Source organism: Fringilla coelebs, assembly GCF_963513975.1.
Source record: "Fringilla coelebs genome assembly, chromosome: 3".
NCBI classification, from domain to species: domain Eukaryota; kingdom Metazoa; phylum Chordata; class Aves; order Passeriformes; family Fringillidae; genus Fringilla; species Fringilla coelebs.
Genome location: NC_140030.1, coordinates 95,784,577 through 95,800,027, shown reverse-complemented (window position 1 = coordinate 95,800,027; position 15,451 = coordinate 95,784,577). Strand labels below are relative to the sequence as shown.

Here is a 15,451-nt window from a genome sequence, read left to right as displayed (position 1 = left end):
ACTGCTTCTTTCAGATGCTTACCTTTAGCTGGAGGACAAGTCTTTTACATGAATGGTTATTAATACAAGTTGACTGCATCTGTGGATACAATTACCCTAAAGCCATGTAACCACTGTTCAATCGTTTATTAACACCACTAAATTGGGCAGTGGTAACTGGATACTTCGCAGAGCAGCTCTACCCTGCTGCTTCTTTCATGTTCTCAGCACTCTAAGAATTGAGTTAATGGCAGGACTGACTTTAGCCTCAGAGATGAGGGAGCTGACCAGAGGCGGCACAAGGCTGTTAGGTGAGGCAAAAAGGAGCCCTAATTTGTGGAGTTGAGATTTTCAATAAGGTCCCTCTAAAATCTTCAGGGATTTCATTTAGTCCATGGCTGTGGGCTCCATCTGTCGTAGTTGTCTTCTAGGGCAGAGGTGGTGTGTGGTGTTGGATTATTTCATGCTGAAACCAGTTCTGGTTCCATCACTGCTGTGCTTGTCATGTTATGGCATCACTGCACTTTGGCAGATTCATCAGAATTAAATTGTCATTAATCTTGGTAATTTTTGTTGTAATACCGTTGATACGGCAGATAGCATAGTAGTGATGACATACAATCCATAGTAGTGATGCCATACAGTATTATATAGCAATTAACATACAATTCAAGTCATTGTGTGTTCTCATCCAGAATCAAATCCCCTTGAGGTACACATCAGACTTCCCCATGTGCATCCAGGTCCTTTAGCAAAAGCAGTTCCACAAATGGGAGAGAGAAGCCCCATAAACTCTCTTCTCCAGTGTATTTTTATCCCTTTCTATTGTACAATAGAGTTTTGATTGGGCAGGAGCAGTTTGATTGGCAGATCCCGTAGTGCTGATCAACCAAGTGACCATAGCTACCTCTGTATCCCAATGTTAGAATGTCTTAGCACCCACTGCATTCCATATACCCTTTAGAGGCCCATTGCATCTTTCAGTCTTTCCAAAGGGTGGCTTCAGCCTGTTCTGTACAGACTGGATCAGACCGCTTGCCTGGGAGATGTGTAATGCATTCCTTAAAAGGATTCCTTCCCTTTACACCTGGGAGCAGTTGCCTCTAGAGGCTGAGGATTTGTGCCCCTTTTCCAATTCTGTTGTCAATGCCCTCTTCTCTAGAAAGGGATCCCAGCTCTTTGGCTTCCTTACCCTCTGATTTCAGGCTATTGGCCCTGTTACCCCAACATAAGAACAGCTGAATAACAGCCTACTCACCTGGATTTTGGCTGAAATCTTCATGGATAACTTGCAGCTCCCTCAGGAATAGAGATTTTTTGATTACTGCCTTGTTTATCAGTTCTTCTCTTCTTCTTACCTGAGTAGTGAACACCTCATTCTACTCTCTCATGCTGGCCCTACTTTGGAGTAGCCTCCCTCATCCATCTCCTTCTCCTGTTCTTCCTACTGAGTGAGCTCACTTTCACTTCCAGTGTTTCTTCCTGTATAGAGTTGTCAGTGACTTCAGTGTCAGGTTGTTTCTGTAGCTCAGCCGCAGTGCAGGTTGCTGGGCTCAGAGTAGCCACACTACGTGTCACTTTGCCATGGGATCCAGAGGCCTTCTCTTCTCTCTGACGATACCGAGCAGTGTTGAGCAGAATGATTGCAATTCAGGTGGAGGAAGGCGTTTCCCTCTGCATGGGCCCTTGGAGGAGCAAAGGTGTAATTGCGAATCCTTCCCACTGCACGGCGCCCGAGGGCCGGAGCCGGTGGCCGAAGGCAGCTCAGTGTCACGACAGAGATTTTTATCGTGCCATGAGCCAGCGTTACACAGTATTGATAAGCCAAACCAAACTCCCAGGGGTGATAGAGCACAACAGAGAATATTTACAGCAATTTACACTCCACGCTGCTCTGGCAGCAAACCTGTCAGTATTGTGACCACTGACTATTAAAGTAATGTAATCAATGCTTATGACAAGTTTGTTTTAACATGCTCTGGTCAGATCTGTCTTTATCTCAACTCTCTGTGTCCCTTGTTGGGCATCAGAAAAGCCTGTTGGGGTTTAGGCTGGCAGGCAGGTGAGCACCAGGTGATCCCAAATATAACCTGTTCTTTTGTATTGTGCTCACTGGGACCTGATCAATAGATTTCCTTTTGTGTAAGTGTGAGGAGAGGGATTGTGGTTTTAGATAATGTTCATAATGTCAACTAATTCTTGCTTCAGGCAGCTTTTTCTTCTGGAAGTGTTTGTGTGGGGAGAGTTCCACAGAAGAAATGTGCCATGCACTGGAATCAGCAGGTTTTAGCCCACAAACCTTGTTGGTAAGATGTTTATTATATGCTTCAAAACTTTGATTAAGTATTATGAAAACAAAAAATTGAAAGGAAAATTTCTGCATGTTTACTTTTGGATTAGTGCTGTAGTTAGGTGGTGTTCAAATACCCCCATATTCACTTCTGTAGTTAGTCATATTTGCATTTCCCAGTTAAGCAATATCAAAGAAAAAAAAAAAAGAAAATATTCTAGTAGAAAATGTGGGTGTTGTAGTGGGAATGTCTAAAATATTCATTAAGGACTACAAGTGTTCTAAATTTTCAACTATAATGTTAACTCGTAATGTTTGCCTAGTTGAGCTTTCGAGTGTTTTCTAGAATATCTTCCTAATTAAATGTACTGATTGTGTTATTTAATTTCAGTCTGTCACAGAGTGCATTGTGCTGTATATTTTTAACTTGTAATGTTAATATAATGGTTCCTGAATATAACATTTTTACTTTGTGACATAAAACTTGTTTGAGAAACTGTTTGCATTAGGTGTGTTGCAATATTAGAGTTTCATTTTACTGCTTCAATTCCATATTCTCTTTTTTTCCAGTCACTCCTTCTCAATTTATGGCTTTCCAAGGAAAAAGATATTTTAGACAAACCAGATTCTGTCAGTTGCCTTCACACTATGCTGTCACTTCTGAGCAAAATGAAAGGTGAGATGTGTGCTTAAAATACTCAAAGGCAACAGTTGTTATTAGAATTTTGCTACTCTGACTAGAGTCTATTATCACTTTGTGTTTCCCCCCTCACAAATTATGCAACAAAACTTAATGCTGCATGTTCATGGACCAACGAATCCTGCCATATTTTCATTCTCACTCTACACTAAGTTGACACAACTCCCGTTTGGCACCATAATGTGGCTGTCCAGCTCGTTTTCCTAAAATTTTTGGAATGTTTAGTCCCATCTCTTTAATTTGTGCTGATTGCCTCTCAGACTTCCTTTACGTTACTGTTACTTTAGCAGCATTTGTAATTTGAGTACTCTATAAAGCCAGTTTGCCATAATTTGGAGTAGGTTGTCCCTATGTGGTACATTTCAATAAATGCTGATTCTCCTACCTCACATACAACTGCTATGGATAAATCTGTGCCACATTCCCTTATTGTCTGCCTCCCCATAGAGCAGCTTTATCAGCTTGAAACAGGAAGCATGAGCAAGCTACTGTTGCTGTCTGAGTAAATGAATGCTGCTGAACACAAGGCAGCCTGAAGGGAGACAGCTTGAGTGCATTGAATGTGTGTGGCATCCTGAAATCACAAATGAACCTGTCTGCATTGTGAAGTGTAACATCCCTTAGATCTTTTAAGCATGCAGCAGGTTTGCTTCCTAGTGGTTCAGATCTGTTGTCTGTTTGCTACAAATGAGTTTTGAGAATGAGTAATTCACCTTCTATTTTAAACTTGAGTTGCAATCCAAGAACCCGTGTGCTAAATATCTGGAAAATGATTACGTAGAGTAATCAGAAATCGCTCTTCGTGGACAAGCTGTGTTCACAAGTGCTGGTTCCTGGGTGGGTTGCTCCTGCAGTGACCCCAGCTGAGTTTCCCGCTCTCCCTTTGCTTCCAGTCGCTATAGACGAGTCGTGGGACACGCAGTCGGTGTCCCCCTGGTGGCAGCAGATGCGCACGGCCTGCGTCCAGTCCGAGAGCAGCGCGGCTGCCCTGCTCTCCGCTCACGTGGGACACTCTGTGACCGCAGAGGTGATCGACAGCGTGACTGAGAAAAAGGTAACTCATCTCGCACCTCCCCTTCTCTTCTGGTTACTCTATCGCTCTCCTCCAGCTGTCCTGGTAACAGTAACATCCTCAGCATTTGCCCTCATTCCAACCTGGGCACAGGCCTGACATCCTGCAAGCCTGAAGATTTGCATTCATATTTGAAGAACATTATGCTGAGATGAATTAATGATATGTTAGGATAATTTACTAAACTAATTTAAATATGGAAACTGTACATTGAGTTTCTCTCTCAGTAGCAAATTATGTTGATGAACTTAAAGCCTACGCACTTTCCACATAAATTTGAGAAGTCCACTGAACTTTGGATGGTGAACCTCTTTTAATAGAGTTGAGATTTTTTTTTAAGTAACTGTTGAATTTTTGTAGTACCTATGTTACTATCCCTTCTTAACATGATGGTTGCTTGGTTTTCTTGGCAGTAAATACCTTTACCAAGTTGTCATTAAGGCTGTAAAACTGCATTTCAATTCAACATGGCAAACATTATTCCATTTCCAAATAGCACCAGGCAGATGTGTCTGAATTAGATTAGGAGGGATGTGTAGGTAGTGTTCAGTCTTGCAAATAGAACCAGAGCATGGTTTGGCTTGGAAGGCACTTTAAAGATGGTCTGATTTCAGTCCCTGCTGCCCTGAGCAAGGGACACTTTCCACTAGGGCAGGTTGCTCAAGAGCATCGTTATCCTGGTCTTGAACTATCTAGGGAAGGGGCATCCACAACTTCCCTGGGCAACCTGTGCCTACCACCCTCACAGTAAAGGATTTCTTCCTAATAGCCAATCTAAACTTCCTTATTTGTCTTTAAAGCTATTCCCCCTTGTCCTGTCACTACCTGCCCTTGTAAAAAGTCCCTTTCCCATAGACCCCTTTTAGGTACTGGAAGGCTGCACTAAGGACACCCTGGAGTCTTTTCTCTTCTTGGCTGAGCAATCCCAACTCTCTCAGCCTGTCTTCATAGGGGAGATGCCCCAGCACCCTAATTGTGTCTGCCTTATAAATAAATATTAACTAGAGAACCGGAAGTGTTTCAGTATTTTTGCACACTCACCTCAACTATTGCAATTCTGTTTATCAAAATTGTCAGTGTTGCAAAATAGAGATGTTGATATGTTGCTACATATTATCTTTTACCTACATGCTTTTGTCCCTTTTTCTTCTGTTCTGCTTTAAAAAAAAAGGTAACAGATTTATTTCCTTCAAGATTTCCCTTCCATAAATCCATGTATCTTCCCCCCCCTTTTTCTCCCTACAAATCTGGAAAGATTCTTGGGTTTCCTGGCAAAGCATTTGCTGATAAACATGAGAATTAACAAAATAGTGCACAGAACTGCCACGTGGTGTGATCCAATATTTCTGGGTACATGATGTATATTTTTCAAGATTATAGGAAATGGAAATGTAGGTGGATTAATCATATATTTGGGGAAGATGTATATAGTGGAGGATTTAAAATTAAATATTTTAAGGGATTCTAACCCAATTTTCAGCTAAATATGAACTTAAAAATGGGACTGTAAGATGATTCTTCAGGTCCTTTTATTTTCTTTAGGCTTTTATTTAAGGATGTGTGTAACTTGTGAGCAGTGTGGGATGTTAATTGATCTTTGCAAAATAGTTAATGCATACTTTGAAGTAAATTATTCTTTAAAATGCATTAGCTCTTGGGATATAGTTTTGAATTTTAATGCTATGCATTTTTATGAACAAAATTGTGGTGCTTTAAAATGAACAGACCTAAAGCAATTCATATCTTCTGTTAGTTTTCCCAAATAATTGTAGGTTCAGACACAGAATCCTGGGAAGCACTCTCCCTTGATACTGAATATTGGAAACTTCTGCTGAAACAGTTAGAGGATTGCCTGATACTTCAAACACTACTGCACAGCAAAGTGACCAAAAGGACAAAAAGAGTTTCATCACTCCAGACGGAGCCTTTGGGCAGACTGTCTGTTAAGAAACTGCTTGAAGCTGGAAAAGGTACATTTCTTTTTCTTGGAGAGATTGTTGTTTTCTTTCTAATAGACTTGTGAGCCATCCTTACCTATTTAATGATGTACTCTGCACTGGAAATTGTTTTGCCAGATACCATTCTTCATTTAAAAAGCAATGCAAATCATGTAGAACAGTGCTTTAGAATTGTTAAAAGCTATTACTGTAAAGACTGCATGGTAAGTTTCTGATCAGTAGGTTAGGAAATTTTTTAATTGGTAGTTACCTGTATGTAATTAAAGGTAGTAGTTAAAAACCCTATATTGCCGCTTGTCCTGAGATTGTGAACCATAAATCATCTGCAATACATTGATTCTACCTCTTACTTTTCTTTTCAACATCCTAGGAGGTATTGCTGACACTGTGGCAAAATGGGTTTTTAGGCAAGGCTTCAGTCCCATTATACTGAATGTGGCCCAGTACAAAAACACTACAGACAGTACTGAAGAATCTGTAGAAATGCATAATAATCTCTTTCTTGAGGAACCAGAAGCAGCGACAGGCTTGGAAAGAATCCTAGGTAAGAAAATAATATCAATTTTTCAAATTATAAAAGTCTGCAGAGACTGTTGTTGTGAAGTAGTAGAAATTTTAGTGGGAAGGGGTCTGTCTTCTAACTTCAAATTTTGTTTTTCTAGAGCTGCTGCAAGTAGCATATCAGCAGTTTCCATGTAGTCTTGAAGTGGATGTACTCCATGCACATTGCTCTTGGGAATGTATAGTGCAGTGGAATAAGGACCCAGAGGTAAGAAAGTGTCTTTTGCAGGGAATAATGGTTAAGACCAACTTGATAGAAGGAGCTTCACAAGTTTCTGGTAGTTCAACAAAACATCAATTAATAAGACTGACTTTGAAAGCAGTTACTAGGTGCAGTTTTTCTGTGGCAAGTGGAAATTGAATTGAGAAAATGAGAGTGTGTCCTGAGGCTGAATGGCATGTCACTGCACATTTCTAGGCTATCACATTCTCAATACTGGGAGTCTGGAAACTGGGTTCAGTTTGAAAAAGGTATTTGGCTGTTTGTACTGCAGATATAAAATAGTTTCAGTACTCCAAAACAGAGGCATATTTTTCTCTGTTCTAAATATTTTTAAACAGGTCACAGAATACTAAATTTTTTAGACTAGAACCCATTCAATAGTGGGAACAAAGAGGGATTTCTTGAATGTTCTCAGATTCCCTGGCCACTGCTGGCAGTTGTCATATGAAAGAAAATTTAAAAATTTCCTTTTTTCCTCTCATGTCCTATAGTTTCTGTAAGGGAAAAGGTTGTGCTAAGTTCAGATGATGTTAAAAGTTAAATTAGAACTCTTTAGAGTTGTGCCACATTACTTGATGCAGAATAAAATGTTCGTCTGAGAGTTGTTAAGAACTTACTCCAGCATAGCAAAATAGAGTAGAAATTACTCTTTCTATCAGAAATGGATTTTTTATTTGAAAAATTATTGTAGTCAGTCGAGGTGCCTTTCAGCAAAGAGTATGTTAGCAGTACTTATACTAAAAAGCCCCTGAAATTACAGTTGGCTTCATGATGACTGAAACAAACTTTGCCATGTACATGTGTTTGTCCAATACTGGTAGAGAAGATTGCAACAGCAGAGTAACATACTAGTTTTATAACTGTCTAAGTAAAAGCTTTAAGATAATCTACCTAGGCCGTTCAAGAATTAGTAATTTACATTTAAAGCAAGTTTTGAATAATGTATTAACTTGTACTTTCATTTATTTTTTTCCATAAGGAAGCTTGTTTTCTCAATAGGTCTATAGATCATCTAAGATGCATCATTAATGCTCACATTCAGCATGGTAAGTACAAAGCTCTTCGTAAAAATTATCTTTGTTGAAATTGTAAAACAGCTTGGATGTTTGACTAAAGTAAATGAATGCTTTTCATAATAGTGATCGCCATTTTGTCTTAAAAGCACCAAACCACCCCAAAACTTTCTGCTGACATCCACACTTCTCTCTTCCATGGTGAAATTGAGTTTCCATCACAACTGTGAAAATAAGCTAATTAGATAAAGTTGGTGCATTAAACTAAAAGCATTTTAAAATAAAATTGCTCTGAAATGATTTTTGCTTGTATTTAAATAGTGGAACATCAGTTGCAGTGAATTACTTTTCATGCAGTTCCTGATACCCTGTTTCAATGAAGGTGATGACTATTTTCTTTTTTGTAGGCTATTTATGTATGCAAATAAGGTGCTCTCTTGATGTGTTTAACTTAAAGTGTTTAACCCAGTCTGCATAGTAAAATATTTTTAACAAGTTATTAATTGCACTTATGACTGTATTTGATCACCAGTGTAATCCCCTCCTGAGAAATCTGAACTCCAGGTATAAAGCAGTGAGGATAATTCACAATTCCTTCTTGTTTTGTTCATCATCTTATAAGATCTGCTTTCTGTTCACCTGGAGTTTACCAGTCTGTGATTGCTCTAGGTATTGCTCTGATGATGTGGAATACATTCATAGTAAAAAGACTTTCCTCTGCCACATATCTTATGGACAAGGTGAGTGCAGTGTCTTGAGGCTGCTTTTGTTCCTAACTGAAAAGTGAAACTAGTATTTATAAACAATTTCATTTTGGTGTTTTGTTATAAAAAGTATTTTTAATATCTTTGATTTAATTATGCAAATTACCACTGTTTTTTTGGCTTTTTATATGGCTAACACTTGTAAGTGATGATGAAATGCATGTTTTAAAATATCGTATCTGTTGGATGATTAACTGGAGGCAGCTGATCAACACTGGGTGATGTGTTCTGAAGACTTAAGTGCAGTTTTTTGGCTTGTATTTACTAAATAAGAAATATTTGTGAAACAGTTGGAAATTATCTCTGTGTGCATATATAACATTTTGTTAGAAAACAATAAATATGTTAAAGTACCAAGGATCTACCACAAGTATATGAGTTCATATATATTTCATATATATGAACTCTTATTCTGCAAAATACGGAAAATTTTGTGGATGTTGTTGAGCACTTTTAACTATTGCTACTGTTGTAAATTAGCTTTTGTTCTAGTGTGTAGCCTGCTTTGAATTTGAGTGGTCTTTTGTCCCTGCTAAGCTTCAGGTTTTTTCATGCGTTATGCAGTGGGGCTGTTTACTGGAAGGCAGTTTAGGAAGAGTGCTCCTAGTAAGTGGATAGGGACTTAAAGAATAAAACTCCAACACAAAACTTGCAAGAATTTGCTCTCGTGTCTTGTCTTCCTTCTCCTTTGCTCCTCTCACTTTCTGCCTTTGCTTTTTCTTTTGCTCTCTAAGAACTGGAGATTATCCTCTTCCCCTTTCCTTCCAACAAATAGGCTCAGTTGTGTACAGTTGTAGGAGGTGTTGCTTTTGCAAAAACCCTTTTCCAGTTTTCCTGGATGCATTTATGCAAATCCTTCACTATAATCCTTCTACCTGAGTTAACACCTGCAGGAGAGGAGAGAAAGGTTTTTATTAACTAACTGGTTTCTTCCTAATATCATGCTTGGTGTTACAGCTTTAGTTCTGCATTCTAGAAATCACTGGGAATTTCTTAGCAGTCTCTGAGATTTGAAGGAGGACCTTATTTCTAATCCTAGGCTTTTAAAAGGATGAACTAAATATGGGCATCAAAGATGTTCATTCCTTTACAATCTCTATAAAGTGTTTTGTTGAAAACAAGATATGCAATGAGCTGCATTATGTAGCTGTAATTGAGCTATTTTCTCATTTTATATTGGGAAAACAGTAACAAAAGGTTAAAATGTGGGTAACAGATATCATAATGAAAATTTAGTTGTCATACATTTTACTTTTTTTTTTTTTTGTAAAAACAGGTTGGAAAAGCGCCAAAGGACCGATTATGCAGACGGGCAAGTAATACTACTTTTGTCTGAGTGGGAAGAATTAATTAGAAATGCCTTAAATTGAATACTGGTTTGTGATTTATTTTTGAAAGTCTAAAGAAAAATGGAAAATGTAGCCCTAGAGAAAATGTTACAAATTTAAGTAGAATAAATTAATTTTTATCTGAAAAAGCAGATTAGAACTGTAGATGGTAGACTTGAGACTATAAGATAAAAAATTACTGTTGCTTTTCATGCATAAAATCACTAGTTAAAATTTCTTTGGAAGACAACTGATATTATCAGAATATTAAATTTATTAGGTGGCATTACTTGATTCAGTCTTCATTAAAGATACAGTATTGTAAATGGCTACATTTACTTTATTCCGAATTCTGTTAAATCTTTGTTGTACTTCAGTATTTGTTTTCATTTAAATATAACAGGTTAAGAGACTGAGCTGAACTATGTATTTCATGTCAACAACTGTCTTCTCAGACATAAATAGCTAATGAAAGCCTGTTTCAATTCCAGCTGATACAATTTAAATCTTACTGTTTGTTACCAGGATGTAGGGATGAGTGACACAGCAATGACAGCTTTTCTTGGCTGCTGTTCGGAACTTCTACAAACTTTGTTAGAGGTAAATTCTTATTTTTCCCATTGAAAGTAAGGAACTGATGGGTTAAAATCTATTTTTGAAGACTGTGATTATACTAATTTCTGTCCCGTTCAGTTCAGATAAATGTTCATGATATTCTAAACAACATGAAGTTTTCTTTTTAATTTCACTGCAGAGCAGGCCAGTGTAGGAGGTTTTTAGTGTGTGACTGCTCTGGTGTGTTGCTTGGCAGGCAGATGTGAGCAGTGATGAGATGCAGGCCCCTGTGCTGGACACTGAGGACGCCTGGGTGTCGGTGGAGGGCCCGGTGTCCATCGTGGAGCTGGCCCTGGAGCAGAAGCACATCCACTACCCGCTGGTGGAGCACCAGTTTGTGCTCTGCACCGTCCTCTACGCCATCATGAGGCTCTCACTCAAGGGTGTGAAGCCACTGTCACTGTTTGACACCAAGGTACAACTTAGAAAGCAGATAGTGAAATACTGCCTTAATTAATACTCCCTTCCTCTTGCTATCTGGGATACTTGCTGGTTTTCACTCTTTAAACAGTTCCTGCATGATTTTATGAAAGCCTTTAATCCACTGTGGTGCATTGACAAAATTGTCACCAGAATTCAGGCAGAGACTCAAACTTGGTGAGCTTCCTTTTGAATAAAAGATTTGTAGTGACCTTGGTTGCACAAAGATCAACTCTTTAATTATTAGCTGGCCTGAAAATACTGCATGGTCAGAACACTGGATGACAGGTTTTTCTGGTTGCTTTGAGAAGCGCCAGACCAGTGGGAACATAAGTATTTAAAGGTCGGAAATGTTGTTAGTGCCACTGTTGTATCCATTATTGCTCATGCTTATTGAAGAATCCCCAGCATCTCAAAAAGAATGAACAATTTTTCATTTAACTCATGCAAACTACTTTGAAAAGTCACTGCATTTAAAATGCAGTATGTTACAATCAGAGCTTGATCTTGATACCAGAAATTGAGCTTTCCTCCTCCCATCATAACCACACTTCGATTCTAAGAGAATTTAAACAAAAAGTACATGTGTAGACTGTGGTTTAATTCTTGCTGTGGAGAAAATAGTTTAGTGCTGTAACACTGTTTAGTTTTTTTCCTAAATTATTTACTGGAAATTTATAGATGCAGAATATTACTTTCCTTTTGATGTAGGCTCTTGTCTGCAAGATCTCATCAAGCATTTGAGTCTGATTTTAGCATTTTACTACAGGTCAAATTCCATTGTTTTTTTGGTTTTTTTTTTTTTTTTTTTTTTTTTTTAATCTGTTAGCAGAAAGCATACTACCTTATGTATTTAAGAGTGCATATTATGGCTTAAGTAAAATCAGATCCTATTCCTGTGCCTCCATTCTTCTACATACAGCTATTACATTACTATTAGCCATTCTCTTTCTGTCTTCACTTACTCAAGGTCTCCATTTGCTCTGTGAGTAGATGCAGTACAAAATTAATTAAGAAATAAGTGGGCTGTTTAGAATTGGGTCAGAGTGGATTTGTAGTATTGCCTGAGACCTGTCTTTGGTTCTCAATTTTAGGGCAGAAATGCATTTTTCAAAGACCTAACATCAATTCAGCTGCTACCTAGTGGGGATATGGATCCAAATGTGTTATCCATACGACAGCAGGTAGGCAGAAGTTCTGTATAGAAAGTTCTTAAACTCCTGACGTTACAGATACTCCTGAGGTAACCTGTGATTTTTGCTTCAAAGTTCTTGCTCAAAGTTGTGAGTGCAGCAGTTCAAACACTGTGTTCATCACAGAAGGACAGAGAAGTCTCAGAAGAGGATTATTTTCCTTTTGAGAAGGGAAAGAATTGGCCAACTTTGGCTGCAGACCTGGCTCAGTATCTTCAGATCTCTGAGGATTTGGTCAGAAGGCACTATGTCTGTGAACTGTACAGTTACGGGATGGATCATCTTGGTGAAGAGGTAAGAGCAGCTTTTAACACTTTACAACACTGTCATGTATTCTGCTAAAATTACTTTTCACTTACTTAAGATGCCTGGAAGATTTATCAAGCTCAGAAAATCCCCAGGCTGAAAAGTCAGACACTATAGAAGTACCTTTTCAGGATTAATAATTCCTTTATTTTTCCATTTTCCCAGCAAGAGTTTGTGAAATGCAACTAGTGGAAATGTGACAGGGACTTACACTACTGGTATAACTAGCATGGCCTTTTAAATTTCATTATATTTGATAATTTCAGGAATTTGCTTCTTTTGCCTGTAATGTCTTTTATGATAGAAAGGGGGGAAAAAAAGGGGGGTGGGGGCAAAAAACCCCTTCCCTTCCTTGGGGTGGGGAGGGGGGATTATGTTGCTGGACTGCAAGACATCTTGTGCTCCTGCTTATCTCTGTAAAGTACAGAGTAATTCTCTATGTTGTGCTGCTCTAAAGCTCCTAATCTTGTGCTTTGTAACAGTAACACATAACACAAGAAGCAGTCTCAAAGACTATTTGTCCTTTTAGTATCAAGAACTTTATTTTGTACAGCTGTTCAGGCCTCCAGCTAAGCAAGCTGTCACACTGAAGCTGTTTCCTGTCCCTTTGGTTTCTCTGCTTTCAGGCCTTCCTGCAGGTTGCTGACAAAGAAGTGCTGGCATCCCAGCTGCTCATGCTGGCTGGGCAGAGGCTGGCCTTCGCTCTGCTCCATGGACAGATCAAGGATGGCTTGGAACTCCTCACCAGGCTTCCTCCAACACTGAGCACTTGGCTCAAGGCTATGGTAAGTTAAGCTCCAGTTTGGAAAACAGGTTGATTTTCTGAGGTTTCTCTTCACTAAGGCAGAGATTACATCTGAATGGCCCTTTTTTACTCATGGAAATAGGATTTTTTCCCCCCCATTTTTCCTCATGGTAGTTCTGTTTCATGGAGGGTAGAGCAGTTTCATGGATCAAAGCATCAGCTTGATTGTGTTTATAAACATAAGCAATCAGTCTTACCAAGATTCTGGAGGGCTTAGCTGTGACATGACTGAGATGCTGAGTTTATTGTTTCACTCAGGACCCCCAGGAAATCCAGAACGTGGAAGTACCAATTGCAACTACAGCCAGGCTGGTGAGCAAGGTGATCGAGCACCTGCCAGAGAACCACGGGCAGTACAGCCTGGCCCTCAACCTCATCGAGGCTGTCGAGGCCATGCCTGCCTGAGCACTGGCGGAGCAGGGCAGGCTCCTACACAGAGCTGAACTTAATGGGAAGAAAATTCCACAGGGCTCTGGTTAAGCAACAAAAAGAACAATGCTCCCCATCCCAGAATTTCAGAAGGTAATTTTAAATTGGAGTATATTTTAAATTCTGCTCTAGTAAGAATATGTTTAGTTTCTAGTACACTTGTCAGTATCTGAACTGCTTTATTTATTTCTGACTTGAGCGCTTTATGCAGTTGTTTGAATTGGGTATATTTGACAGCAGTTTTACTCTCTCAGCACAATCACATCTTGTGAAATTCTGTATTTCATGTTGGCAGTAACTGCTGCACTTTCAATGTTCCATGTATGATTTGTTTTCCAAAAGCAACTTTAGAATTAGACCCAAGAAGAACTTCAGTCTCTAAGTTACTGTGTAAAGCCAATACTGCTTTTTCAGAAGCTCGAGCTGATGTTGGGCTCGCACCTTGTAACTGCATTATGTGACAATGACAAATGCACTCGATGTAGGATGAAATGTGCTGGGGCCTTAGGCAAAAGGGAGAAACAAACTGGGAAGGAGGACCCACCTCTCCTGACATGAGTATGGACTTCTAGTCCAGCTTTGCCTGTGCTGTCTCTGGGGTACTGGGCTTCAGCTACAACTGGATTTATATCCATTATTATTAAGCTCTGCTGAGTTTAAGTAGGTCAAGGAATGTCTTACTGTAAGATTTTTCCTCCATCTTATCACTGTAGGAGATGTAGTATGCTATGAATCTCTGCACATGTTAACTTGTAGTCAAAAATGCTTAGAAAGTTGATCCAACTTCTCTGAAGATTGATAGTACTGAGTACTTTAGCCTTAAAACCCACACTTTATTGATGGTACCTACAGGGAATCCTATAGTGAGTATCTTCACTATTGGAATGTTGAACATGATTATCTGGCATTGGTGACTTCTGTTCACTACTTGTCTGAAGGAAGCCAGGAGAGAAAAATGAAATGGTGTAAACTTTTTGTCTGTCAGCTGAAATTACCAGCTCCATCCTGTAACCTGCTCTTCCTGCATTATATGTAAGAAACATTTGGAATACTCTGCCTTGCTAGAGACAGAATTTGGAATTGAGTCTTATCTTTCTGAAGTATGTGCTGCTGTTATCAAAGGGTTTGACTTTCCCCAAAAAAGGCCATACACGTGGCTTGCTCCACACAGCCTCCTCCATCTGTTCTGCAGCCCCACTTCCTGATCACTGCACTCCAAGGCAGCTGGTGAAGGATTCTTGCTTTGATACTGAATGTTTGACTTCCTACAGACAGAGCAAAGAACAGTCAGAATGCCAGTAAAATTCCCTTGGTCTATGTTCTATTGTACTACTTTACTGACTTCCATAACTGAGGTTAAAACAGCTGTAAAGGAGAAATGGAAGAGGCGGTATTGTACAGGTGCCATGACCACTTTGCCTGACAGCACCTCACATTTCTGCAGAAATGAGTGAGCGTGAGATTTGGTCATCATGGAGCCTGAGGAAAGCAAAGTGTTCCTTAGCTGCATTACATTCCTCTATCCTGGCACAGCTGTGTAAAGGAATTTACTGTAACTGAGTATCATGTCAGAGCTGACACACTACACCAATCAAATCTGTAATGTACTGTAAGTAATACTCTGTATATAGTGCTATTTTGTGTTTATTTTGCTGTGGATTTGTGTAAATTGATTAAATAAAATTTGAGGTTTCATTGTGTCTTTTCCTTCCTTTTAGGGAATGGTGGTCACCATTTTCTCTTCTGTTTTGTAGAGAAGACTAGTTCTCTGGGGTTATGCTGAACTACCAGCTGC

General features: G+C 39.1%; 1 protein-coding gene across 2 annotated transcripts in view; it reads left to right on the top strand.

Moving 5' to 3' along the window:
* RAB3GAP2 (RAB3 GTPase activating non-catalytic protein subunit 2) overlaps positions 1 to 15,351 on the top strand; it is a 43,300-nt gene extending 27,949 nt beyond the window's left edge. For both annotated transcript variants that reach the window (XM_084203100.1, XM_084203099.1), the window contains exons 21-35: positions 2,188 to 2,285; positions 2,840 to 2,945; positions 3,863 to 4,023; positions 5,795 to 6,011; positions 6,370 to 6,543; positions 6,662 to 6,768; positions 7,763 to 7,829; positions 8,466 to 8,536; positions 9,837 to 9,872; positions 10,414 to 10,488; positions 10,700 to 10,918; positions 12,018 to 12,107; positions 12,192 to 12,410; positions 13,049 to 13,207; positions 13,486 to 15,351. In XM_084203100.1, the coding sequence (XP_084059226.1) occupies positions 2,188 to 2,285; positions 2,840 to 2,945; positions 3,863 to 4,023; positions 5,795 to 6,011; positions 6,370 to 6,543; positions 6,662 to 6,768; positions 7,763 to 7,829; positions 8,466 to 8,536; positions 9,837 to 9,872; positions 10,414 to 10,488; positions 10,700 to 10,918; positions 12,018 to 12,107; positions 12,192 to 12,410; positions 13,049 to 13,207; positions 13,486 to 13,632 (1,946 nt within the window). In that variant the 3' untranslated portion in view covers positions 13,633 to 15,351. The remainder of the gene's footprint in view (positions 1 to 2,187; positions 2,286 to 2,839; positions 2,946 to 3,862; positions 4,024 to 5,794; positions 6,012 to 6,369; positions 6,544 to 6,661; positions 6,769 to 7,762; positions 7,830 to 8,465; positions 8,537 to 9,836; positions 9,873 to 10,413; positions 10,489 to 10,699; positions 10,919 to 12,017; positions 12,108 to 12,191; positions 12,411 to 13,048; positions 13,208 to 13,485) is intronic.
* The last annotated feature ends 100 nt before the right edge of the window (positions 15,352 to 15,451 follow it).